This window comes from Panthera onca, chromosome C2 (genome assembly GCF_046562875.1).
Source record: "Panthera onca isolate mPanOnc1 chromosome C2, mPanOnc1 haplotype 2, whole genome shotgun sequence".
Taxonomy (NCBI): domain Eukaryota; kingdom Metazoa; phylum Chordata; class Mammalia; order Carnivora; family Felidae; genus Panthera; species Panthera onca.
In genome coordinates this window covers 95,658,949-95,685,830 of record NC_138347.1, presented here as the reverse complement: position 1 = coordinate 95,685,830, position 26,882 = coordinate 95,658,949, and the positions used below count along the sequence as shown (strand labels likewise).

At 43.7% G+C, this 26,882-nt stretch overlaps 1 protein-coding gene across 1 annotated transcript; it reads left to right on the top strand.

The window, feature by feature from the left end:
* Positions 1-1,453: 1,453 nt before the first annotated feature.
* On the top strand, positions 1,454-16,588 carry CLDN11 (claudin 11). Its single transcript, XM_078432164.2, has 3 exons — positions 1,454-1,916; positions 5,637-5,801; positions 15,289-16,588. The coding sequence occupies exons 1-3, from the start codon at positions 1,691-1,693 to the stop codon at positions 15,519-15,521; spliced, it is 624 nt and encodes a 207-aa protein (XP_078288290.1). The 5' UTR covers positions 1,454-1,690; the 3' UTR covers positions 15,522-16,588.
* Positions 16,589-26,882: the final 10,294 nt, after the last annotated feature.

Here is a 26,882-nt window from a genome sequence, read left to right as displayed (position 1 = left end):
TATTTTCATCCCCATCTTACAGGTAAGAAAACTGAGGCCCAGAGAGATGAAGCAACTTGGTCCCAAGCTAGTTATTGGTGGAGCCAGGATTTGAAGTCAGGCAGCCTGGGATGCGTTGTTCACCACCACCGAGCTCTCCCCAGTGATTGTTGTGGGCTCTTGTCCTTGACACTCTGTCATCTATTTGTGGAGCCTTTTCTGTTTGTGCGCTTGGATTCTTTGGGGTTTCCTCAAGCCTAGTCTTCCCTAGGAGATCTGGTGATTTGCCCTGACACCCAGAATAGATATGGGAAGGCTTAGTAGCTGTGATTCATGATCCATATCTTAGATTGAGTGGGAAGTTTTGTGTTTGCTGAAATCCTCCTCATCTTTAAATCTCATGGTTGTTGATAGAGGGATATAATAAGATAAGCCAAAGGTATCAAAGGGAATCGAAATTGTTTAATGTAAATATAGTCCAAGGAGGACTTCTCTACTTGATAAAAAAGTGCATATAATGGGTCTCATTTGAATGCAAAGAGAGAAGAAGGCTTAATAATGATGATGGTAGTAAGCACTTGTAGAGCACTCACTTCAGGCTACCCAGAGTTCTCACTGGAGTACAGATACTAACTTAGCCTCAGCCAGAGCAGTCAGCCTAGCTTTCAATGTGTCAAAACACGGAGTTTGAGCCCTTCAAGAATTTTCAGAAAGTGATTATCAGGAGAGGTTCCCAGGAAGGGTTAAGGGGCCCACGGACTCTCTTCCCACCTGGCTGTGTGACATTGGGCAATTGAACCTCTTGTGCTATTTCTTCATACGTATTATGCGTAAACAATGGTTCCTATCACAGAGGGTTGTTATGAGAATTAAATAATACATAAATATAAACACGTGCATATAGTACATGACAGTACAGTTGGATAAATCTGAGTTGCTATTGCTGTTGTCACCATTAATATGGCCATGTCCACCTCTGATGATTTTCAAGCACAAGAAAGGATCATTTTCTTTCCACTAGTAACTGTGGTATGCCGGATGTTTCTCCTCTGTTCCTCAGGGCAATTCTCAGCTCCTCCGTTGTTACCCTCATGGGCGGTGGAGGAACTGTCCCAGCTCTCAGCTGGGAAGAAAGAGCGGGTGGGGAGAATGAGGAGGGAGGGAGCGAAGCGGAGACCCAGAGACAGAGGTGACAGAGGGGCAGCAAGAAGAGAAATAATTTGCAGCGAAACAGAACTGGAGCCTGACGCGGGCCCTCTCATCGCTCTCCACTTCTTGGACCTGGAACGGATTATTTTACTTTCTAACCTGGACCCGCGACGCCGGGCTGGGTGCAGAGGCCACATCGCCCCCTCTCTGACCCTGCTCCCCCTCCCCACCCCCCAACTCCGGGCCCCGCCCCGCGATTGGCTGGCTCCACCCGGGCCGTCGCCGATTGGCGCTCGCCAGCCGGGTCTACGGGGTTTAAAGAGGGGGGCGGGGGCGCACTGCCCAGCCGCGCCGCTGTCCCCGCCGCCGTGCGCCCGTCGCGCCGTCGGAGCTGGGCTCCGGCCTCTCTTTGCCTGCCGCCGCTTCCAGCGTCGCACGTCCGCCCGTCGCCGGTCAGCGGCTCTCGAGGGCGCACGCGAGAGGACCGCGGCAGGTGCGGTCCAGTCCCAGGCGCAGGCACAGCTGGTGAGGGGCGAGGCCCGCAGACGCCAAGGTGGCCACCATGGTGGCCACGTGCCTGCAGGTAGTGGGCTTCGTCACGAGCTTCGTGGGTTGGATCGGCATCATCGTCACCACGTCCACCAACGACTGGGTGGTGACCTGCGGCTACACCATCCCCACCTGCCGCAAGCTGGACGAACTGGGCTCCAAGGGGTTGTGGGCAGACTGCGTCATGGCCACGGGGCTGTACCACTGCAAGCCCCTGGTGGACATCCTCATCCTGCCGGGTAAGGACCCCACCTCTCGAGCGGCTGCTCCTAGCCCTTATCGTCGGGGCAGACCCGGGATGGGCGCATTAGATGGCGTTCACAGAAACGTTTCAAGGCCTTGAAGACCTTAGCGCACATTTTGATACTTCCAGTCCCACCTTGTAGAGAGATTAGGCAGTCCTGAATTTAGCCTCTCTCAGCCTCAGTTTTCTTATCCGGAATTTGGGATGATAGTGGTAGCCACTGGCCGAGTCACCCTGAGAAGTTAATAAACTGAGACGCAGACACCTAGTTGGAACTCTGTCCATGTTAACGACTGACGGTCACCCACCTGCCTCAGGCTCCCACCGTCAGTGGTTCAGAAGTACTGTACTTCCCTCCACCCGCCCCCCCCCCGCCCCCCCCGGGGCCTCTTCCCTCGGGCGTTAGACTCCACCCGCAGAGGCGAGGAGGAGAGAAACCCTAGCATTCCAGCGATCCCAACAGGAGTAGGCCGAGTTACCCGGTCTTTCGTCTTTGTGAGACTGGCCACAAGTCCCGGACCTCCTAGCTCTGCCAGGTCGGTTCCCGTAGGTCCGGGGGGCCTGTGTTACTCCCCCCACGCCTTGCCCCCGCAGTGGGGGCGTCGGTCCGCGGGCCTGCGGGGATTCCCCTCCCTGCCTCTGCACCTCTCATGTCCACTAGGGAAGAGCTGTCGTCCCCAGGGGGGCCCCGCTCACCTGGACCTGGCGAGAAGGCGCGCCACCATCGGTCGCTCGCTCCCCTCCAGCTGCGGGAGACAAGGGAAGAATTATCTAGCCTCCCAACTCCTTCGATGCCAGCAGGGGTCGGGTTCGGAGGGGGTGGTGGGCACTGAAAAATTCTGGGCAACAGTTTCAATTCAGATGTAAACCTCGAGCCAGTGGGTGGTTGGGTGATTGGCGAGGTCGTGGGCTCCCCTTAAGGATTGCCTTCTGTCCCCGCTAGTCTTTGAGGATGGTGCCCATTTAAAGGCCTATCCTTAACCAGCGGGGCAACTTGGTCTCAAGACCAGTTTGGGAGCCTTTGGCTTTGTGCCATCTCCTGGGTGAGCCTTTAGCTCCCTAGAGACTCTGCTCCCCCTTTAAACCTACCCCAAAGTGCCTCCTATTTCCCAGTCCTTGTGGTTGGAATCAATCCCCCCTTCCTCCTTGCTGCCCTGGTATTTGACTCTTGTTTCCATCAGGGCACATTTTGACATTTTTGTTCATTGTGAATCAAGTTTCCCTACACATTTTAAATTCCTCAAAGATAAAGATGGCGTCCTACTCTCTTTCCATCCTCTCCTGCATCAGGAAATCCGGGGAACAGGGCTGGTGCACACAATGTACTTTCTTCTTTTCCGTTTTGAACTTTCAGAATGACAGAGATGGGGGGAACCCAGATCTTCACTTACCTTCACTTAATGGTGGCCTTGGTAGACCTGGGTCAGACTCCGGGATCCAGTGCTCATAACCTGGGTAATTTAGGACAATTCACTAATGTCTGTGAATCCCAAATGTCTTCCTTTAAAAAGTAAAATCAAACCAACCACCTATCTTACAGAGTTGTTTTGGGGATTAGATATGAGAAATGTAAACCTCCTTTGATGTAGTGTAGGTTTCACAAATTGTAGCTATAATTTTTTTTCAAAAAGCTGGGCATGGTATTTGTAGGAATCTGATTGAAGCATAAAATCACTCTTTCCTTCCTTCCCCTGAAATTAAGTTTACTGAGCATTCAGAGCCAAGTGGTTTATTTTCGGAGAACAGACCATGTTCCATCCTACAGATGGAGTACATTTTAGGGAGGGTCTAATCCTTCCTGCTGTCCCCCTCCCTCACACCTGGGTGGGGACAGGAACAGATCTCAGTGTCCATCTTTTGTTTTTTTAGACATGGCCTTGGCATCTAGCACATGGATAGCCTGCACTATGAATTTCAGAACCTCAGTTGCTAGTTGACCGTCTCCGTTGTGTTCACCCTGCTCTCCTATAAGCTGCAGGGGCGTAGGACTTCCGTCAGAGATCCTGTTTCAGAATCCTGTGGCTCCTCTTTGGGGGGGTCTTCAAGTCAATAAAGTCAATAGTTGAGTTACCCTTAATTTTGAAGAAGCTGAGGTGGGTAATGACTGGAAGAGTACCCTTGTGGAGTCTGAATTCTGGTAAAATAGCTAGGTCTTGCTAAGAGACAGTGTTGCAGTTGCGTCTTGGTATGAGAGTCGTGTGGAGTGTGTGGAGGCAGAAATCAGGGCTCATTTTTGGCTTTGCCTTTAACTCTACCCACCCTCCCACCCGCAGCCACTAGCTTAATTTCCTCTGAGTGAAAAAGGAAGAGTAATAAGTACAACCCCCTCCTTTATTTTTGGAGAAGGGAGAGTGTTTTAATGAGAAACAATACATTGAAGTCTGCCATATTCTGCTAGTATCTTGTCAGATTTATTTTACATAAATTTGCACATATTGTAATCTGTTTCTTAATGAAATTGTTACCTGGCATTTTATTTGACAGCATAACGTTCAATTGGGTTTGCTCCACTCTTATTCAACTTTTTTTTTTAATTTTTAATGTTTATTTTTATTTGGAGAGAGAGAGAGAGAGGGAGGGAGAGAGAGAACATGAGTGGGGGAGGGGTAGAGAGAGAGGGAGAGAGGGAATCCAAAGCAGGCTCCAGGCACTGAGCTGTCAGCATAGAGCCCGATGGGGGGCTCGAACTCTTGAACTGCAAGATCATGACCTGAGCTGAAGTCGGACGCTTAACCGACTGAGCTATCCAGGCTCCCCTATCATTCAGCTTCTTATTCCTTAATTCATAATTGTATGTTTACGTCATCTGCTGGGGGCACTGTGTTAACTCCATGAAGACCAAAGCAGGAGTCTGCCCTCTAGGAATCTTTGGGGCCAGAGAGATGCCTTTAGAGCGGATACCAGACCGTTGTGGAAGCATGCCCAGGAGACTGTGGGTGAGGCAGGAGATGGAGTCTGACCATCAGTCAATAGGGGTCAGGATTCGTGAGCACAGCAGTCTCTGGGGAGATGTCAAGAGAGGAAGCCTGAGTCTTAGTTTAGTTAGGGCCACACGCTATGTACAACTTGAATTAAAAGCACATGGTTAGGACAAAATCGCCGAATATACCTAGTATAAAATGATTGCACTGACACAGAGTAATAACACTGGTAATAATAGCTAATCTTTTTGGAATACTTAGTATGCGCTAGGCACTGTTGTAAGCACTGTATGAATTAACTAATTTAATCTTGGTTGAATTCTTTTAGAGAGATATAGGTACTATTATATTTTTACTTTATAGATGCGGAGAGTGTCAAGACATAACAGTTCAGTAACTTGCCCAAGGTCACACAGGTAGAGTGTATCAGCAGCAGGCTGGAGTCAACATAGACCCTCACAGAAGGCATCTTGGAAGATTTGAGTTTTAATCTGAATTTTTCATAAGGCGATGCAACAGTGTAGTTGGACTCTTGGCCTCTTCATCCTGAAGGCTTAGACCAGTGGTCTAGCCTAGAGCTCTCCATCCAGTATCTCCAGCCTCCAACCTCCCTTTCGTGTCATGGAGTCACTTTAAAAACTGAACATGTGAAGTGATCTTAGATAACATTTACCACATTCTAAGTCCTGGAATGGGACGAGAGGAAGGCAGATGGTGCTGAATTCCCTTGAGCCAGGGTTCAGGGGTCAGGGAGACCCACGGTCTAACCCCTCTGTGTGCTCTCTTGTGTCCAGGCTATGTGCAGGCTTGCCGAGCCCTGATGATCGCAGCTTCAGTCCTGGGTCTGCCGGCCATTCTCCTGCTGCTGACGGTTCTCCCCTGCATCCGAATGGGCCATGAGCCTGGTGTAGCCAAGTACAGGCGAGCCCAGCTGGCTGGCGTTATGCTCATTCTGCTAGGTAAGACAGCTTTCTTTTTTTTTTTTTTTTTTTCAACATTTATTTATTTTTGGGACAGAGAGAGACAGAGCATGAACGGGGGAGGGGCAGAGAGAGAGGGAGACACAGAATCGGAAACAGGCTCCAGGCTCTGAGCCATCAGCCCAGAGCCTGACGCGGGGCTCGAACTCACGGACCGTGAGATCGTGACCTGGCTGAAGTCGGACGCTTAACCGACTGCGCCACCCAGGCGCCCCAAGACAGCTTTCTATATAGCACCCCAACTCCAAGTGAGTCTGATGAATCTCAGATCTTGCTGCTGCTTCATTGAGTTCAAGAGCATGTAAAAGGAAGCCAAGTGAATCCACCCAGGAAAAGATCCCCACAATGTGTATCCCTTTATGTTTCCTGCGTCGTTTATGCAGACGGATGTGTAATGTCTGTGGGGGTCACTAGGCATGAAAATAAATTTAAAACCAAAAGGTAAAAAGGATTTTGAGGGTATACTTAAGAGAGAGACCAAGCGACAGAAGAGTAACACAGTGGAATCTTTTCTTTGGGAATACCTTTGCCCGGATCCCATAGCAGGTCAACTGAGTCAGAATTACTTGGCATCAGACCAAGCAAAGATATTTTTGGAAAGCTTCCAGGAGATTCTTACTTGTAGCCACGATCGAAAACTTCAGTTAACCTATAAGGAAAGAGTAGAGAAAGGAGGGCAAGGGAAAAGCAAGATGTTGAGGGTGGTAGATCACTAGTGATGATTCAGTCTTTTATACAGTAAAGATTCACTGGGCATCTACGGAGTGCCAGGCATGACGGTTGGCATTGGGGACCCTGGGGAAGAAGGTAGTCTCTGCTTGGAGTGCACTTGGATATTTTCATGGAGTGTGGCATGTGCTCATCTAAAGAAGGTACACAGATTGTGCACACACATAGGAAGGAACCTAAGCAAGACTGGAGGAGTTTCCCAGAGCAGAGGATCCCAGTGATGAGAGTTGAAGAGAAGGTGGTGAGATCTTAGATTGCGGGGGGTGGAGGGTGGGGAGGGGGCACAGCCCAGGCCTAGGAAATGGCACGTGCCCATTCAGTTTTCCTTGTTGTGCTTGCCCACAGAGGGCTTGATTTAACAACCTAGGGAGGGTCCTTCTAGCTCTGCTCTCTTGAGTGACTTCATTTCTCTCTACTTTTTTCTTGAGTGCTAATTCCATCAGCACATTCTAAATCCTAATAGAAGACATGAATTTTAAGAACAGCAGCTCTTGTTGCAGAGTGCACTGATACATCGGTGAGCAGCAACTGCTCTGCATATGGGTTATACACGAAGTCAGGTATTCCTGAGACAAGGAATTCCCATCCCCAAACTGGTATCAGACCATGTGCTTAAAGGTAAGGGTCAGGGTTCTATGCGGGGAGGGGTGGGTAACAGGAGCAAAAAGGCCAGAGGGCCACTGTCATTTCCAGAGAAGAATCTGGGCATGGACACTTTGGGTCCAGCCACAAAGAATTTGTGATGGAGTGCCCCATGGAACACACAATCAGTATCATGTGACTCATCTAACTCACAAGGTCCTCTTTACAGTGCTTTTTGGAAGTCAGATCTTTACATTCGAATTCTCTTTCCAACAGTTAGACCAAAGCTCTACAGGTAAATTGGTTTGCGGAATCCAGGTGGAAACTCTTGTCATCTTTGGCAGGCACCATGGTTGCTTTCTGCATATTCTTACAGAAGTCCCACAGGGCTCTCTCTATCTCTGAGGGTGCCAGAGCCAAAAGGTGGGCCTGTTGTATTAGGTGTTCATTTTTAGAAATTCTGGCCTTCCATCTGAGAGTCACCGAATATCCACTAAGATATTTTTGGCTGTGAAATTCCCCAGGGCTTTCAGATAATGCAGGAATGTGGAGTTTTCAATAAGGAGGTACTGAAAACAAACAAACATAAACAAACAAACAAAACCCAGCCTTGTTGGAAAATAAAGATATAAAAGCAAGTACATACAGACAAATTGGTATTTAAATAAACTCTAAAACCAACTGAATCGTCCAGCTGAATAGCAAGGGTTATTAAAAAACCAAAGGCAACTAGTTGTTTGAAACTTCCTAGCTGAATTAAAGCTTTTCTTTACGTTTTTCAAGTGGGTTGGTTGGTGTATGGGGACAGAATCACAGAGAGGAGCATGAGGTGGGGTGGGGAGTGGTGTGGGTCCCTCAGTCCCTGACTCCTGTCTGAGTGAAAAGATGGAGGGGCATTGAGTGATCTGGCCCTCTCAGAGAGGCTGTACCTTTCCAGCCACTCGCTATTAGTTTGGGCTGAGGACACCTCCCTGTGCCCTCTTGTAGCGTTTAATTTCCAGTGTTACCTGCCGCCTCTTTCATGGCTCCTGCCGGATTTATTTCTCAGTGCGTGGCCATTTGCCTTCAGGTTGGATGTTGTTTTGACAGGAACAAGCTAGCTCTGGAAATGTAATGCTCATTGTCTCAGCTGTGGCACCGGCTGGTCTCCTCTGGGTCTTCTTTGGAGCCCGGTGCCTCGGTTCCCCTGTTGGCAGTGGGTGGGAGGAGCTAGAGTGAGTGAAGGCTCCCTTTGTGTTGCTCTGGATTGGCTTCTGACGCTCTGCTCTCCCCGGAGAAGCCAGTGCTGGGCTCTTGCTGGATCCTAGAGGTCACCAGTGGTGCTTCCGCTGAGGTGTGGTCACTGACCAAAGGGGACTAGGCAGCACCGGGGTTTTGGGGCCTGGGAACTGGAAACAATACCAAAGCTAATCTTGGTATGGAAACTGTAAGGACTATTAATTAAAATCAGTTCTTCCTGACCCTGAAAATTTTTATTTTTCCAAAAGCTTAAAAAAATTATATGTCTGTTGTACAATAGCTTTATCTTCTCAACTGTCTTAAGTTTGTGAGGATTCAGCCCTGCTTTGGGGGAAGGCATGGGAGCCAGATGTAGCAGGCTCCTTAGATCTAGGATGGATCCAGGCGAACATAATCTGTAGTTTTCTTTTCTTTTTTCTTTTTAATGTTTATTTATTTTTGAGAGAGAGAGAGAGAGAGAGACAGAGCATGAGTGGGGAAGGAGCAGAGAGAGACAGAGACAGAATCTGAAGCAGGCTCCAGGCTCCGAGCTGTCAGCACAGAGCCCGATGTGGGGCTAGAACTCATGAACCATGAGATCATGACCTGAGCCGAAGTTGGTAGCTTAACTGACTGAGCCACCCAGGCGACCCTAGTCTGCAGCTTTTCAAGAGCCCCTGCCAAGGCAGGAAGTGCTTATGCCCTGAGCTGCTTTATCTCATCACTGGGAGCCAGACCAATGGTACTGAATCTCCAATCTGCCACTTTCCAGCTGTGTGAACTGGGGCAGTTACTTAATGTCTCTGAGCCTTTCTATGAAATGAGACCATAATGCTTTCATCTGAGATTGGTAAGAATAGTGAAAGGAGGTATGCAAGTTATTTAGCCTGGCGTCTGGCACATAATAAGTGCTCAACAAATGGTTGTTATTATAATTGCTGTTGTTGGTTAGAGGAAATAGAGACCTAAGCCAGAGGGAAGTGGGTATTCTTTTGTTGATGTCTCATTTCTGTGGGGTAATCTCCACACATGGCACTGGTCAAGAGAGACAGTGAGCTGTTCCTGGAAACACTAGGTTGGTTGCATCCTGGTCTAATGGAAACATTTCCATTGTTTACTTTGTAGAACCTGGAGTGTAGGTTTCAATAAATAGTTGGAGTTCTTTTGCTTATTCCATTATAGGAAGCCATGTTAAGCTACCCAACTGAAAAGGCTCAAGCTTAGTTCTGATTTGGTCTCATTCTCACCTCATTGTAACTTAGAAAGTCCTTGATTTGAGTGTTTCTTGGGGAGATGAGGTAGGGAATGGACAGAAAGAAAGTGTATATTCTTCCCTAAGTGGGACCCTCTCAACTTCTCTCCTTTTTAAAAATATGGCCCCAAGAATCCTATTTGTATTGGAAAAAAAGTTGTTTTAACTTGAAACTTACAAGTTAATAATGGAACTGCTGTAAAATAAAAGGCATGTGCAAATGTGGGACAGGTTGAGTTTGTCCGGCACACAGAATCAGATGTCCTAGGAAAGGTCTCCCTTGGGTGTGTAGTAAACAGTGATGCTCTAATCCCGGCGTCTTAAGCAAATAGATGGAAAAAGTCTTCCTCTAAAGTCATTAGCTTTCTACAAACAAGTCCGTAATGTCAATCAAATTTTATGTGGGTAGTGGGAAGGCTGCGGTATCTTTAGTACGGTTGTGGCTTAAAATGAACTTACTGGTAAAATTGGAGGAGTTAACTGGTTTATGAGGTCTCTCCTATCTCTAAATTCTGTGATTAAAAAAATATTAAATAACCATGAGACTGGCTTTTAAAAAAGGTTATGGGAAAAAAAAGATAATGATGTGTGAAATAGAAAAATAAAGGAAAAAATGTTGAAAGCAGGCCAGGAAAAATAATATAGTCAAACATTCCATTGACTTGTTTTAAATATTAAATCTTCATAAAAGCCATAGTATGAGAGGAGTATGTCTTTTGGCAACTATGTTTTCTTATGTCAAAATTTAGAGAATGACAAATGATAAAAATAAAAAGTAAAATTTTTCTAGATTCAAATTGTAAGGAAACAACAAATAAATATGACTCCAGCCAATAGCTCATTAGAAATCTCATTACTTGTTGCCTTAAGTTAACTGGCACAAAGCTAAGGTTTGTTGCTATTTAGATCATATGTTATAATAGCATCAATTGTAGAAGGCAGCATTCTTTGCATTGTAAAACGTTTAAAAGGAGAAAGTTTAAGAAATAGTTTTTATTGTGGAAAATTTCATACATACACAGAAGTAGAAAAAATAGTATAATGAACCTCCATGAGCCCAAACTCATTCTCAGTCACGGCCAATCTGCTTCATCCATGTACTTCTTTTCTTCTAGTCTCCAGATTTTTTTTTTTTGAAGCAAATCTCAGATATAATGTCAAGGAAGAATTTTTCCAGTATTACTCATATCATTCAGAGTAATTTATGTGACTTTAATGGAAATATTGCTTGGTGCTAGAAATAATGCTCTTAAAAGTACTATCAGTTCTTAGTTCTGAAAGTGACAAAGCCTGAAAACAGAGATGTTCATTGGAGGAAGGAAGAAATGAATCTGGTGCCCTTCTGCCTTTTTGGGCCCCCTTGTCAGTCTTTCCCTCTGTCTCTAAATTGTTACCTTCAAAGTCAAACACACATGTACTAATATTATTTAATTTCACATTTATTTAACTCCGTATATTACTGTGTGTCATTTAATCCCTAAAGAAATTAAAAGCTGTGTTTACATTTCATTGCTCTAAAATTGCTTTTCCAACTATTTTCTGTGTTTGGCTCTATCAAGATCATTGTTAACTTTTAATGAGGCTGTATTCTGTCAACTAAAGAACACATTGTATTACATTATTTGAAACTTACCAAAAGAGGCAAACAATTTATTCTATAAAGAGCAGGAGTTCTACTGGTGAGAGGACCAAGTCTGGATGAATCTATAATCTACACAGTGAAGCTTTCTTCTCCCCTGCTCTCCTTCTCCTCCACTTCCCCCTCCTCCTCCTTTTTTTTTTTTTTTAATTTTTATTTTAGCTAAGTATGTCCTCAATTTTTACTTTCTGCTCCCTCCCAAATGACTTATTCCTGCCCCCCTTGTACAGTTAACTATTGCATCTTTTGAAGGTAGAAGAGGAGAAACAGATTGAAAAATCTGAGTGTTAAAATTCTTCTATTAGAGACTTACTTAAAAAATACATTCTGATGACATGCAAAGAAAAGCAATGAAAATTCTCTTTATCTTTCTTCACTTTTCTTTACCTTATGGGAAACTGTGACTTTTTTAGAAAAGCATTTTCTTTTCTCCAAATAATTGGGAGAGCCGTTATAAACTCTGTGTGTGTGTGTGTGTCTGTGTGTGTGTGCACACGTGCACACAAACAGAAATAAATCCAGCAGGCCTTCTGTGTCATTAAGACAGCCCCAAATTATTGCCAGTTTTATTAATATTTTACATCTTTTGGTTAAGTAATGCATTTTAACTTGCATTTTAACTTTACTGCTGAAAACATTCCCCTTTCCCTTCAAACGATGCTGAAATTGAGTAAATTCTCCTTTTTTAGTTTCTAAACATTCTTCATTCTGAGTTCAGTTGAAGGTCACTGTTTGTATTGAACCTCTCATTTCCCTTCGTGTTGTGTGGCGGCCTGTCATCTTTCAGTGGTTTTGATGTGGTTCGTCTCTGAGAGCCACAGGAATCCGACCCAGAGTTCATTTATCTGCTAGGAAATAAAGACCCCGCTAGCACTAGTCTGCCTTGTTTTGCATGGATTATAAAAGGAGGAAATTTTTAATGAGGTAAATCATGAGTTTGTAACTTTAAGTGTGTTAAAGTCACATTAAGGTTTTATGATTTTGGAAGTCAGTTTTGATGTGTTTGAAGTGGAAAGTAGACTTGAAATGAGACCACCTCTCATCCGCTCACCCACCCATTCAGTCCTGATAGGCTCATTATTTAAATGTTTAGACATGTTCCTGATTTTTCCTTTTTCTAGTGAATTACACTGGAATAAAATCTAATAAAATCCCTAAAGCAATCAAAATCAAGACTGATGGTTGTTTTTGGAATATTGAGCCTGATTTCTTTCCCTGTGTGAAGATACTCTTATTATTTTGCTTAGGAAAGGGGGAAGAACTAAACGAAATTAGAGGCAATTTCTTATCTTATTCTATAAAATCTACATCAAGTCTGTATTGGAGTTAGGTTTACGTGAAATGTGGGGAATACTTGTGAGTGTGTGTGTGTGTGTGTGTGTGTGTGTTGTATGTATAAATACGAAGTAATTGAAAAATATTATACCTAATTTGAACCATAAGCTGTTTTCAAACCAGTTGTTTGGCAATCAAATATTTTTTTTCCTATGGAATTCATCTTTTCACTCTCCACCTTCTCCCTCTAATCAAGCTTGGGTGTTTGGAAGCACTTGCTAGGGTGCTGTTTTGCTCAAGCAGAGAGTGCCCCCTTTGGGGGTCTAGGGGTGTGTAGCTAGGTTATGTGTTGACACGAAGAACCAAGGGCAGTTCTCTCTGGCTGAAATGCTCTAGAAGAGTTTCTGTTTCTTGTCCTGACAGAGAAGACTTCTCTCTTTCTCTGTGCCTTGCTGAGGACAGTAGCCAAGCTGTTCTCCGTGAGTGCCACCCTTGGAATGTGCGGCTGGAGGAGGAGAGAAAAAGACTCCCCCACCCCCACCCCCACCAGGTGTTTGAGGTCCTGAGCTGGAAAGGGAAGATACAATTAACACTGGTCTTCTTCTTTTTTAATTTAATTTAATTTAATTTAATTTAATTTAATTTAATTTAATAAGTTTATCTATTTATTTTGAAAGAGAGCATGAGTGGGGGAGGAGAGGAGAGCGTGGGAGACAGAGAATCCCAAGCAGGTCAATGCTGTCAACACAGAGCCCAATGCGAAGCTCCATCTCACAAGCTGTGAGATCATGACCTGAGCCAAAATCAAGAGTTGGATGCTCAACCAACTGAGCCACCCAGGAGTCCCAGCACTGGTCATTTTGAGAACATTTTATTCACAGAATGAAAATACATATTCTCATGGTGTCTCATACAAACATTACAGAAGCTGGCATGATTGATTTTACTCTTTTAAGAAAAAAATGAAGACATTAATATATAGACAGATTTTAGCTTCTTAGATGATCTATAACAACTCCTTAAATATGTGAATAGTACATAATTAATGGAGTGAATTTAGGCTGTTAAAAAGTCAATTTGAGCAATCAAAGCCCCCAAATTAACTTTCTTCCTTCTGACTTCCACTTGGGATCTATGTATTTTTATGATAGGAATCACATCTATTTATGTGTATCTATACCCAGCTTGGGGGAGTGAGGTTATGTTACAAGTTACACAAATTCAGTGAGCTAGTTTAAGAGATCTTTCAAAATGGGTAAGGCTTCAATCTTTAGTTCAGTTTAGAACTAATGTACGAGGCTGTTAGAATTGAGTGCTTACGTGTACAGAGAAATTATATTTCTTCTATTTGGGCCTAGAGGTAAGTCAGAAAGTCACTCAGTGTGAGTAGAAATCAAAAATGCTTGCTGAGTTGAAAGTAACAAGGATACTGCAGGCAGCAAACATTGCGGTGCTCTGCCTTGAATTTATTGAAAACATTATGGCTTATGATTGGAAACCTCACTGTTACTGTTTTCTTGATCTGCCGACTTTAATGTATCCTCCCAATTTAAAGCTTCAACTAAAATTTCTGTCCTGCTTGTAGTTGTGAGAAATCAGATGATACCAAAGGAGATTATGGAGTTACTTTGTCTAGAGTTGTGCTGTTCAACACATGAGCCACCAGCCACATATGACTATTTAACTTTTAATTAATTAAAATTCAAAACTCTGCTTTTTGATCTCACTGGCCTCATGAAAAACGTTTAAAAGCCCATGTAGCTAGTGAGTGCCGTATTTGGCAGTGCTGGTGTAGAGGTTTAAATTTATCTATTTTTTTAACTTTCTTATGGGCTTCTGCCTGCCTTTTTAGCTGCTTTGCTTAGGAAGAGAAGAACTAAATGATATAGAAGCTATTTCTTAGTTTATTCTTTCAAATCTACACCAAGTCTGAAAGGCTGGTTGGTGGAAGACCATAAAATTCTACCATTGCGACCCATCACAAATTCCAACACCATAAAATCCTCGGATGGGTAAATTCTTTTACCTTGAGTGCTGTTTATGGTATGTTGAGATTTTGTGATTGCGAACAGCATCACACAAACTCAAACTCTTAGCTGATATTCCACTGGTGTCTAACAACATTCATCACAGCAAGAGAATTCACATGGCTTCTTCGGGTCTTTGTAATGTGAATTGACCAAATTGAAAAAATAGAGTGGATAAATGGAACGGGCACCACTGTGTTTCTCATTTCGGAATACCTCAGGCGATGCAGTCATTCAGCTAGTCGACACCGAGCACATACTATGGGCCTCATAGTGGGTTAAATACTGACTTTACAAACATAAGTAGGACATGGCCACTGCCGTCAAGGAACCCAGAACTTGGAATGGGAAATAGACATGTAAAGAGATAATTATAATACAATTAGGTAAGCATAATAAAAGAATCATAAGTATAGATACACGAAGTAAAGATACATAAGTAAATACAAGTACCTATTTTTCGGCCTCAGTGATTTATTTCTGGGCTTTTACACTGGAGTTCTTTCATCTCTGCCACCAGTTGAAAAAATAAGCATCTAGCAGTTTGACACAGCTTTCGATCGGTTGATTCTATAGATGCAAACTTGTAGGTTCAGGTTGCCACGGGAGCAGAGCTGTGCGTATCAAGCTTTCCGGAGTTAGTTGGAGGCCAGAGGGGTGTGCATGTGGAGTGAAGGGAAGCCTGTCTGCTGCTCGGGGTGTGTGATGGGTGTGCCCAGTCATAGCCCTCTCATGTCTCCCCAGCTCTCTGTGCCATGGTTGCCACCATCTGGTTTCCTGTGTGCGCCCACCGCGAGACCACCATCGTGAGCTTTGGCTACTCCCTGTATGCAGGCTGGATCGGTGCTGTCCTGTGCCTCGTGGGTGGCTGTGTCATCGTCTGCTGCGCTGGAGATGCCCAGGCGTTTGGTGAAAACCGTTTCTACTACTCTTCAGGCTCCAGCTCCCCAACCCATGCCAAGAGTGCCCATGTATAAGAGGGCTGCTAGCCTGCCCACGGAGGTGCTGCAGATACTGGGGCCACGGCCCTCGGTTTGCTTGCCACAGGCGGGGAAAGCCCACTCCGCTGCCAGGCTCCAACGCCAAAGGTCCAGAAAAGCATCCTGTCTGGCATTTTTTAGTCTTAACACCCTGCTCCCCATTTATTGCCTTAAAAGAAATCTTTAGCTCAGAAAATGCCCACACACTTTTCTCATGGTTTTGCCCATTATTAGCTCTTTTCTTGGGCATTAACTTTATTGTTCACCAGGATATATACATATATGTATGTGTATGTGTATATGTATATGTATATGTATATGTATTTTCCTCTCTCTCTTTAAATTTTAAATATCTTGCAAACATTGCTGAGTTGGGTGTGGGGAGAGAAATAAAAGACACTTTTCAAACCGTTACAGATGACAATGGGAGCTTCATAAAGATGCCTCTCTGTTCGCTCCCTCCTCTTCAGCTCCAAGGTCATTTAGTTATAAGCGATAGAAAAAAATAGAACTGGGGACATGGGGTGGGGAGGGAGGGGACTGTGGAACTTTCCTCTATGGGAAACTTTCCCTTTTGTAAGTCGAGGGCAAGGGGCGGGGATATTTTTTAGTTTGTGATTTTACATTTATCTGTACATACTTTTTCAAGATTGATCATTTTTATAACCATGGTTTTCCTGAAATTCTCAATTCATCAGTATGAAGGAAATGAACCGAATAGACTTTAATTATATGACAAATAACAGTACAAGTGAATATAACTGTGACTGACATTCCACAAAACGTTTTTGGTTTCCAGGTTTGTACGGTGTAGTTTTTAATCCTACACTTGCATGTGCTTCAAATTAACACATTTTTAAAGCTTTCCCCCATTCTCTATTTTCATTTTGTTAGCCATCTTGGAGTGATATTGTTTAACATAAATTGTGCTGTTGAATTTGGCTTTACGGGTGTAAACACTGATAGTGTATCAGTATCTGAGACCCCAAACTCTCCAAACATTGATGGTGCATTTTGTTCTTTAAGTGAAATCTGTGCAATAAAATAACAGACTGTCTGCAAAAGTGGCCTTTAATATTCTCTTATTTTCAAAACATTTTCAAAAATGTCACTAATCTCTACTAATAATTTATAGGAACCTGGTCAGTGACTCAAGAACAAGTTATTCTGCACGGCCCCGAATAATTAAGATGTTCTGTATTATTTACTGTATCATGGTGGTCATGTGTGGTCATAAAAATGCAACCTAGGTGCTCTGTTAGATTTCTTTAGTGGAATGATGTTATAGCATCTTTAAGTCATATATAAATGGTCAATAATTAGAAACCAAGTTCCAAGCATTACACAGTTAAACTCTTTATCTACTTTGAACACTGAGTGAAGAAATTGGCTAGGTATAAAAGGAAGTATAAACCACACACAGTATAGGGTATTTTGGTAATAGTATCTAAGATGCATTTTTTTCAAAATTGTTTTGAAAATTTGGAAATTTTGGACAAAGACAGATGCATTGAGTTGATTTTTATTTGTTTTTTTATTCCAGAAACTGTGTCAGGTTATGAATCTGTTATAAAACACACAGATTACAATCTATTTTGGCAGTAGTTTTCCAAAAATACTAATTTCTTTAGCTGATAATATAATAGACAGACATTTCCTCTTTGGAAATATCCATTTGGGCTAGTCATTTTGGTAGATATCTGTGTATGTTAGGAGATTATAACTATTTCTAAATTACTTGTGCAGAAGAGACAGTCTTCCTGTTGACCAAAATATTTGCTTAGTTATGATGCAGCTTTTGTAAGAATGTAAGTTGTGTAATTGTGTTGGAGGACTCTCTTTAACTAATAAAACTTGTCAGGTGTAATGACTGTAAGCACTAACAGAGCGAAAGGCATCCAGGGGGTGGGGACAAGACAAGTAAGACCCCCACATACCCTCTCCTTAGCACTGCTGGCTTGAATTCAAGGTGTTTCAACTGATAAATCTATGCTCTTAAAGACTGATCTCCTCACTCAGCCACCTCCTTCATTGACATTGCTGCTTGCTTTCTCACATGAGGGGTAATGCTACATGAGCCCACTTTTCCCTGCAGTGGGAGAACAGACACCCTAAATCTCTCCTAGCTGATCGTTGCCTGTCTAGTTAGGAAATCCCACTTAGAAATTTTATTTATTTATTATTATTTTTTAAGTGTTTATTTATTTTTGAGAGAGAGTGGGAGACAGAGCATGAGCAGGGGAGGGGCAGAGAGAGAGGGAGACACAGAATCCGAAGCAGGTTCCAGGCTCTGAGCTGTCAGCACAGAGCCCGGCATGGGGCTCAAACACCTAAACCTTGAGATCATGACCTGAGCCGAAATGGGATGCTTAACCAACTGAGCCACTCAGGTGCCCAGGAAACCCCATTTTGTATGTCATAATTACAGGGTTGGGTTTTATTATCAGTGCTAGGGAGGGAGAGGAGGGTAACTGTTCCTCCAGAACAGTAGTGTCCAATAGAAATACAATATAGCCACATATGTGATTTAAAATTTTCTAAAAGTCACATTAAAAAGCTGAAAATAAACAAGTGAAATTAATTTTAATTTATTCTATTTAATCTGACATATCTAAAATATTATCATTTCAATATGTAATCAATTAATGGGATATTTTATGCCCTTTTGTATTGTTTTTGGATTCCAATGTATATTTTACACTTATAACATGTCTCTGTACTAATCACACCTTTTTAAAAACATTTTTTTTGTATTTATTCATTTTTGAGAGAGAGTGACAGACTGTGAGTGGGGGAGGGGCAGAGACAGAGGGAGACACAGAATCCGAAGCAGGCTCCAGGCTCCGAGCTGTCAGCACAGAGCCCAATGCGGGGCTCAAACTCAAGAGCCTCTAGATCATGACCTGAGCCGAAGTTGGACGCTCAACCGACTGAGTCACTCAGGCGCCCCTGTACTAGTCACACCTTAAGTGCTCAATGGCCACATGGGCTATCGGCTATTGGATTGGACAGCACAGCTCTACAACTACAGGTTCTGCTTCCGTAATCATCCAGTGGAATTCAGACTTGATGATTTTGTCTCATTAGAGCCCCATTGGAACCTGGCAATACAGTGACAGCAATTGTTAGCCAGGGGAAAACAATGACCCCCCCGCCCCAATCACAGGTAAAATAGCAGACCCAAAGTGCTCTACCTGAACAACTGGGAAAAGGGAATTCATGCTCTTGGGACCTGTTTGTGTCAGGAACTTCAGACTTTTAATCCTCCCCACAGTCCCCGGTGTAAATGAGGAAAATGAGAGAGTTTAGGTTATTTGTCAAGGTCAGATAGCCACTATACAGGAGAAAAATGGGGTTTAAGTCCATCTAATTTTAAAGCCCTTGTACTCTCATATATGAATCACTGCTAGGAAGTCAGGTAAAATGCAGATTCGTTCTCCTCACCCCCAGAGGCCACTCAGTAGTTCCGGGCCGTACCCAGGAATCTGCATTTTCATTGCACACGCCGGTGATTTTGATGAGATGGTCCCCATGCCACACTTTGAGGAACAGTGAAGGGAGGGGCCTCTTTCTCATGTCTTCTGTGTGCAGCTAACCACATCCCATCCCTCTCTGAGGGCGAGATGACTTTGAGACGTAACATCCAGCTTTCCCTCCTCTGGCCTTTTCGAAAGAGACCCCACGCAGGGGATCTTTGGTTTGAAATGAACCAGTTGTGTTCATGCTTTCCACGAATTTGACAGCAACCAAATTAGAGAAAGAATGTTTCAAGGAAATCTCTGAATCTGGGGATGCTAGTTAGAACAACACCAACAAAGAGGAGAAGATTATGTAGCTAAAGAATACAAGATACATATTTGTGCTGAAGTGGTGGTTTGGAATAACAATAGAACAAAGTTTGGTTGTGTCTTGCCCTGTGTGTGTGTGGTTTTTTTAAATTTCAAATCTGCCTGTCAGTGTTTCTCTATACAATGTACACAATGTGAACTGCAACATCTTAAATGTTTGGCAGGACATTCATGCTCATGACATCACATGCTGGGAGGACAGGGAGGCCACTGTAGGGCTGGCCCTGGGGAGAGGCAGCATCAGTGCTGCCATTGAGATGTCCCCACAAAAGAGTGTGTGACGGCCAGATGTGCAGCTTAATGGAGACTGAACCAGAATTGTGGGTGGAACATTGGCACATGCTGCTTAATGGCTTGAATAGCAGCTCTTGAGGAATCTATATTTCTCTACCTCACGCGGAGTCTCAGAGCTCAGGCTTTGTGGCCCTGTGGCCGGGGGAGGGGACGGAGATGGAGGGACTTGTCACTGTTCCATGCCCCATTGTTGAAATGGAAAATGTGGAAGTGTTAAGCCATTTCTAGAGGATTTTGGATTTTGGAGGTAAGAATTGCTTACGCTGTACATCAGAATGACCTTCCAAAAAGTAAAGGGCACCCAGTTGTCACAGCCTGGGGCTGTTATTAAAACTGTTATTTCTAGGGGCACTTGGGTGGCTTAGTTGGTTAAGTGTCTGACTCTTGATCTCAGCTCAGGTTTTGAACTCAGGGTCTTGATTTCAGGGTTGTGAGTTCAAGTCCTGTGTTGGGCTCCATACTGGGTGAGAAGCCTATTTAAAACAACAACAAAGACAACAACAACAACAGTTACTTCTCCTATGTTGAGTTATATACAGCTTTGCTTTTCAAAGTATAATGTGCATACAGATCATGGAGTTGGGGGGGCGTTCTGTATTTCTAACAAGCTCTCAGGAGATGCTGATGCTGTTGGTACAGATTCACACTTGGAGTAATATGTACTCATTAAAGAAAATTTGAACACTGTAGAAAACTGAAATAAAATAAAAAAAAATACCCATCATTTCATCGCTAGAGCAACTACTTTTGTAAAACAAAAACTTCTAATATACTATACATATAGTTTGTAATCTACGTAAAAAAACCTTAATGTGTAGAGCACATTTTCTTTTATCATTAGGTGTTTTTCTAAAACAAAAATTTTAATATTTCCATAATCTCCCATTGTTTGGATGTACCACAAGTTACGCAAGGAGCTCCCAAGAATATCTTGGTTACCTTACTTCCTTTCTAATTTCTTCTAAGTAATTTTGCCATCAATATCCTCACAAGTAAGTCTTGCCCATACACATGATGATCCCTTTAATGTAAATTCCTAGAAAGGAGTTTCTGGATCACATATTCCAGACGGTGTTTTAAGAACAGTTTATTTTTTTGATAAGGGTGTGCTTAGCTTCCCCCAATAGGATAGGGTGTATCAATGTAATATGCTGTTTTTCACATTTTTTAATTTTTTATTTTTTTATTGGGGAGAGAAGAGCAGAGGGAGAGAGAGAGAGAATTTTTAATCAGGCTCCATGCTCAGCACAGAGCCCGACTCGGGGCTTGATTCCACGACCCTGGGATCGTGACCTGAGCCAAAACCAAGAGTCATACACTGAACCAACTGAGCCACCCAGGTGCCCCTAATATGTTGTTGTTTTTTTTTTTTTAATTATTTGAAATCTTTAAAATTTCAGTTGTGTCGATAGGGAATTATATAAAAACAATACTTGTAATAAACAGTCAATGGAAAATTCCAGAAGTATTCACAATAGGAGAAAAGATGTGGAGAGGGGAGGTGGGGGTCTGGAGTTCAGCCTGCTCTACGTTACAATTCTGCTTCAGTTGACTCTGGTCTATAGGGGATCCAAACATGAGCATTTATCTCCAGGAGACCTTGTGCTGGGAACACTCTGATCCCAATAGCGCTGGTTAGGAGTGGGAAGCTCTGTGAGCATTGCCAGCTGAATCATTCTTTATTTTATTTGCCCCTCCCCCCAATAATTTATTAAACTTGAGATAAAGACGAAGTATGGTAAAAACGAGTCACTTGCCCTTGCCTCAAACCTTCTAAATGTTAATCCTGTGCATATGGTGGAAAGAGAATTTACCTGGTTTCTCTTGCTGACTGCTTTTGTTTCTGTTTCAACAAAGGGTCAGAAAAAAAATATGCATAAAGGAGTGCTTCTAGAGGCATGAAAAGGCCTAGGACTGTTGGGGATGAGGGCAGCCAGGGACCTTTGGGTGTTTCCTTTGGTCCTGCTTTGGTTCCCATGAGTAGAACAGAACCTTCTCAGCGTCCAGTCAGGAGACCTCACTCGTTCATTCCAGCCCACAGGCTGACCTGGGGGTACTGCTCTTCCCTTCGATTCTAGGCTGTGGCAAACCCTTCCTCCTCCACCTTGGCCTTCCCTGAGCCAGAACACAGTTCCTATGTGCCTCTGTCGTAGACTGTCTAAGCAAGGATCTCAAACCATTCCATTCATTATTTCTAAAGCATGGCACAGGAGGTCACCAACATAAGATTTATTCAGTAAATGCAGATTTGTGGGTTCTGCCCCAGACTTACAGAGACAGTATCTGGATGGAGCCTGGGAATCTGCATTTTAAATGACTCCTCAGGTGATTCTGACACACCCCAAAGTTTGAGAACCATTGAAAAAGTTTCAGTGAATGTAGGTACTGGAAGAGAACATTACAGAAAGAGTATCTGGTCAAATGAAGAAACTAGAAGCCAGAAAGTTTGCTGTTTTGCCAAGGCCATATTCTAGGGAGTCATTCTTCATTTCCTAGGACTGTAAAATTATAAGGTCATGGTTTGGGGGACCTTCTCCTTCTTTGAACTAGCCAAGCCATCAGAATGAGGACTTCCTTTGTCTTACTTGACCCTTCCTCCCTGGTCTTGGAGCAAGCACCTGACTCAGGCTCTCCCTGAGAGGACAGGGGTGGCCCATCCAAAACTGGAGCCCATCCTTTATTGGAGCTGTGGGTCAGAGCACGTTCCTCTCTGAGAGCCAGGCTGGGAAGATGTGAGATTGGAAGTTCTTAGAGCTGCACTTATGGCCTTGCGGAAAAAGGGAGCCTGGGGCATATGAGGCCAAATGCAGAGGGAAGTAGGGATAAAAGAGCAGAGAGTATAAGGGGACCTGGTTCCATCATTTCTGAGGCCACCTTTACAAATACTCTTTGGTTACACAAACCAGTACCTCCATTTACCCCTTTACTTTTCTTAATTGCGTTCTGTCTCTTGCAACCAAAAGAATTCTGACTAGGAAGAGGCGGTACTTATAGGCACAGTTCCTACGCTGTCCATGCCAGTCTTCTCTTCCTCTGGGCGTTGTGCCTTTTTTCATTAGCTGAGTGGTCTGAGTGGGACTGTGACCCTCCTCCTTTGCCACAATGAAAGGCCCAGAAGATGGATGTGTGACTCAAGTCAGGCCAATCAAGTTCTCTCCTGGAATTTCTAAATGAGGTGACCTTTCTTCTCCAGCCGGGAGAGTTTTCCAGTCTCCATGGCGTCCATCAACTTTGTGAAGCAGCTTATCTGTAGGAATGGAGGGAAAGAGAAGAAATGGGGTAGGGAGGGCAGAGAGCCCAACGATATTCAGGTTTCTAGTTCTAGGTGACCTGGGAACCAGCACCATCGTTTATGCTTAAAGCTAATCTGACCTGGTGTGCTGTCACTTGTAATTAAAAAAGTCGCCTGTCATAGAGGGCCCTGTGAACGGTTTGACTTAGACCCGGAGCCTGAGGCTGTCTCGTGTTTGGGCTGCTGCTGTGGTATGTTTATGCAGGGCGGAGGGCTGGGGTTTCATCACTAGTGTTGATCCTAACTGAAACTCACGGACACCTCCTCACACCACTGTCCCCTTCCTTGCCCCCCATATACTAGCTGCTGAGTCATATTTCCGGAAAACAGAAACCGACTTAGGGTTACAAGCAGAGATTTTAGCACAGGGGATTGGTTCCAGATATGGAACAGCTGAAAAGCCAAACAGGGTGATAAGGTAACACCAAGTCGGCAGGAGCAGGAAGCCACTAGCAGGGGATGGAGAAGCAATGGGATGGGGCCATGTGACCAGAACCCAACAGCTGGGGCCATCTGTTCAGGGCTGGGACCACGGTGGGTATCTGGTAACGGCTGAGAGCACAGAGGGAGAGGCTGTCCTGTGGGATCTGGGACTATGGAGGAGACTCAGCCCCTGCTCAAGAAGCCACCAAAGCAGAGTGAGAGAAAGAGAAATACCCTGGTGTCTCCCCTTCTCCTACCCTCTAGTGTTCTGACAGTGCCTCTCTTTGGCAGAGCTTGCCAGAAGTCAGCAGAGGTCAAGGGAACCTGGGGAATATAGAGGGAAGAGTAAGAGAAGGGCAGGAAATGGTTCTCAGAGCACATGGGCAGTTAAGTCTGAACATGGCAGAGCAGGTGCAAGGATTAGGGAGTCACAAAATCTGGAAGTCGCTGAGGGCAGAGGGGGTGCCAGGGGTGGGTGGGTAGGCATTTTCTGAGAGGCTGCCTGTAAGTACCTCACAGATAGGTACTTCTAGGCTTGTTTAAGATATTGATTCAAAACTGATTTCCAAATCTACCTTCTCCACTGGAATCAGTGATGTTCCTAATAGTGCTCAGCATTGCCCTGCAGTTCTACTGCTCAGGTTCAGAGATGAGATTGCTTCTCTTACTGTGTTCCCTAGAACCAAAACCAGAACTTGGGTTCTGGACCACTTCCTTTCCCATTGATGCTACATAGGCTGTACCCTGGGGGGCCCTTTCACCTGTCCATTCTCACTGTCTCCTTATTGCCTCAAGAGTACATCATCTCCTTCCTGGATGACTCTTCCCTCTCTTCCTTCTATCCATCTTCTGCCTTCACATCCATACACAAATCTCGACAACATGTATTTCTCTGTCTTGACATCCTTTGATATGTTCCCTTTGCCCACTGGATAAAGTGCAAATGCCTTAGCTTAGCATGTAAGGCTTCACAATATGCCCCTAAGATACCTGGCTCTTATTAAAACGATTTGGTTATGAGTAAGAGAAACAGACTCTGGATAGATGAAATTAACACACAAAAGATTTTTGGAGAACAAAACTTAACTTTTCAGGAAAACTAAACTCCGAGAAGGGCAAGCACAGGACAATTTTGTAAGGGCTCTACTGCTAGGATGAAGAACAACAATTATGTTTAGTGTTTTGTCACTCAGCTTAAGATTTGAATACCAGGAAGAGAGCATCTGATCAGGTACAAGGGTTATGTTCCTGCTCCTGAGCCAGTCTCTGAAGCTAGGGAAATTGGGGCAGGCCTGGGTCATATACTCCATGTAGATTTCTTTTCCTGCTGGATGAGAAAAAGTATGGCTTCCCCAATGGAAGTTACAGTGCTTTTACCAGAAAAGGGCACAATGATGCTGAGAGGACCCAAAATAATATATGTCCATTACACTTACCAATACCTGAAAGTTTAATTCAACCAACAATCTTCTTTTACATTGGCTTGCTCTGCCTTATTGCCCTGTGATCTCATCTACAGAGTCTTTTGGAAAGAATCACTTACCACCAAACAAGGGATATTTTATAGGAACAATCTCCTGGTGGATTAATTATTATAAATTTTAAACTTATTCCCTAGAGCTATTTATATTTTCTGTAAATTTAAAAAACTGTTATTAATTAAAATATTTTCCTCAATTTTGTTCAGAATAGAACAGAATTCTGAATAAGTTGGCCTTCAGGGTATGGTGCCAGCTACATAATTCACATGTTTTTAGGTCTGGGCTTCCCTAGAGCTTATTGACATTAAGATTTGAAATCTAGCTTATTATTTAAAAATTCACAAGCTCTTAGACTTTTGGTCATTTAAAATAGATTGAAAAACCTGAGGAGTGCTGGAGGAGGGTGGGGGAGAGAGGGGTTAAGTGGGTGATGGGCATTAAGGAGGGCACTTTTCGGGATGAGCACTGGGTGTCATATGTAAGAGATGAATCAATGGGCTCTATTCCTGAAGCCAAGACTACACTGTATGTTATCTAACTTGAGTTAAAATAAAATAAAATAAAATAAAATAAAATAAAATAAAATATAAAATAAAATAGATTTAAATTTTTTTTTTTTCAACGTTTTTTATTTATTTTTGGGACAGAGAGAGACAGAGCATGAACGGGGGAGGGGCAGAGAGAGAGGGAGACACAGAATCGGAAACAGGCTCCAGGCTCCGAGCCATCAGCCCAGAGCCTGACGCGGGGCTCGAACTCACGGACCGCGAGATCGTGACCTGGCTGAAGTCGGACGCTTAACCGACTGCGCCACCCAGGCGCCCCTAAAATAAAATAGATTTAAAGAGCATCTGCTAAAATTATATTATTCATTTATTCACTCATTGAGTCATTTGACTAGTTAATTGATTAAACAGACATTTAATGAGTGCTTGCTGTGTGCCAGCCATGCATTAGCCACCAGGTATAAAAATAAGCAGGAAGGCAGCCCTCAGATAATGCACAGGCTAGTGGCATAGTCAGGCACATCATGAATAAGGATGCCGTAGCTTCTTATCATTGCCATCCTTAATCTACGTCGGAGAGTTACACCCTGACTGAGAGGGGAAAATAAAATGCCAACAGAAGCACGTTAGTGCAGATTAAAGATAGGAGTTCACAGACTATCTGATATATAAAGGCGTATTGACTAGGTCATCTCTCAACCTGGCACCTTTTTGGCTGAAAGTCAGCCAATCCCTAAACTACATAAAACCTATTGATTTAATTATGAGCCGAACACTGAGGAATTGGCAGAAAGTGCCTTCCCAAGGCTTTTGCACAATGTCCTGTTGAGACCTTCTGCAGAGAAGCATGTTGCTTCTCCTTAGGGCTGGAATTTAGTGGAAGGTGTCAATCTTTTCTCTTCTGAGTGATTTAAAAACTTTCTCTCCAGGGGTTGGGACTCAGTTTTTATTGTGTTAAGGGCAACAAAAACAGCTGAGTCACCTGGCACTGACATGCATGTAAAAGACACGACCAGGTACAATGGGCACAGTACAGTAGAGACAGTGACCTTCATGCTGGAAACTGTAGGTGGTCTGAGGCTGCTGAACAGTTCCTCCTCTAAAAATATGAGGAGTAATGTTTCTTTTCATAGTCGATTAAAAAAACCCAATCAAAACAAAAATCTAGGCGTCTATCGAATAACTAACATAGGCAATATGCTACCACACACACGAGTCATTTCATGAAATGCATTTCACAAACTGTAAAATTTGGCAATCCATAGTCTTGGCCTGATACGATGATTCTTCTTCACAAAGTGCTCAGGGACCCCCGGCTCCTTCCAACACACTGCTTCATCAATCCTAGAAGTGGCTCTTGAACTCATGCTCCAAGATGGCAGCATCTACATTGCAGGTGGAAAAAGGATCGAAGAAAAGAGGCAAAGGCCCATGCCCACTATGTCCTGGGATAGTTTCCTGAAGCTGCCACAGGAATCTGATTGTAGTAAGTCACATGGCCACATCTAGCTGCA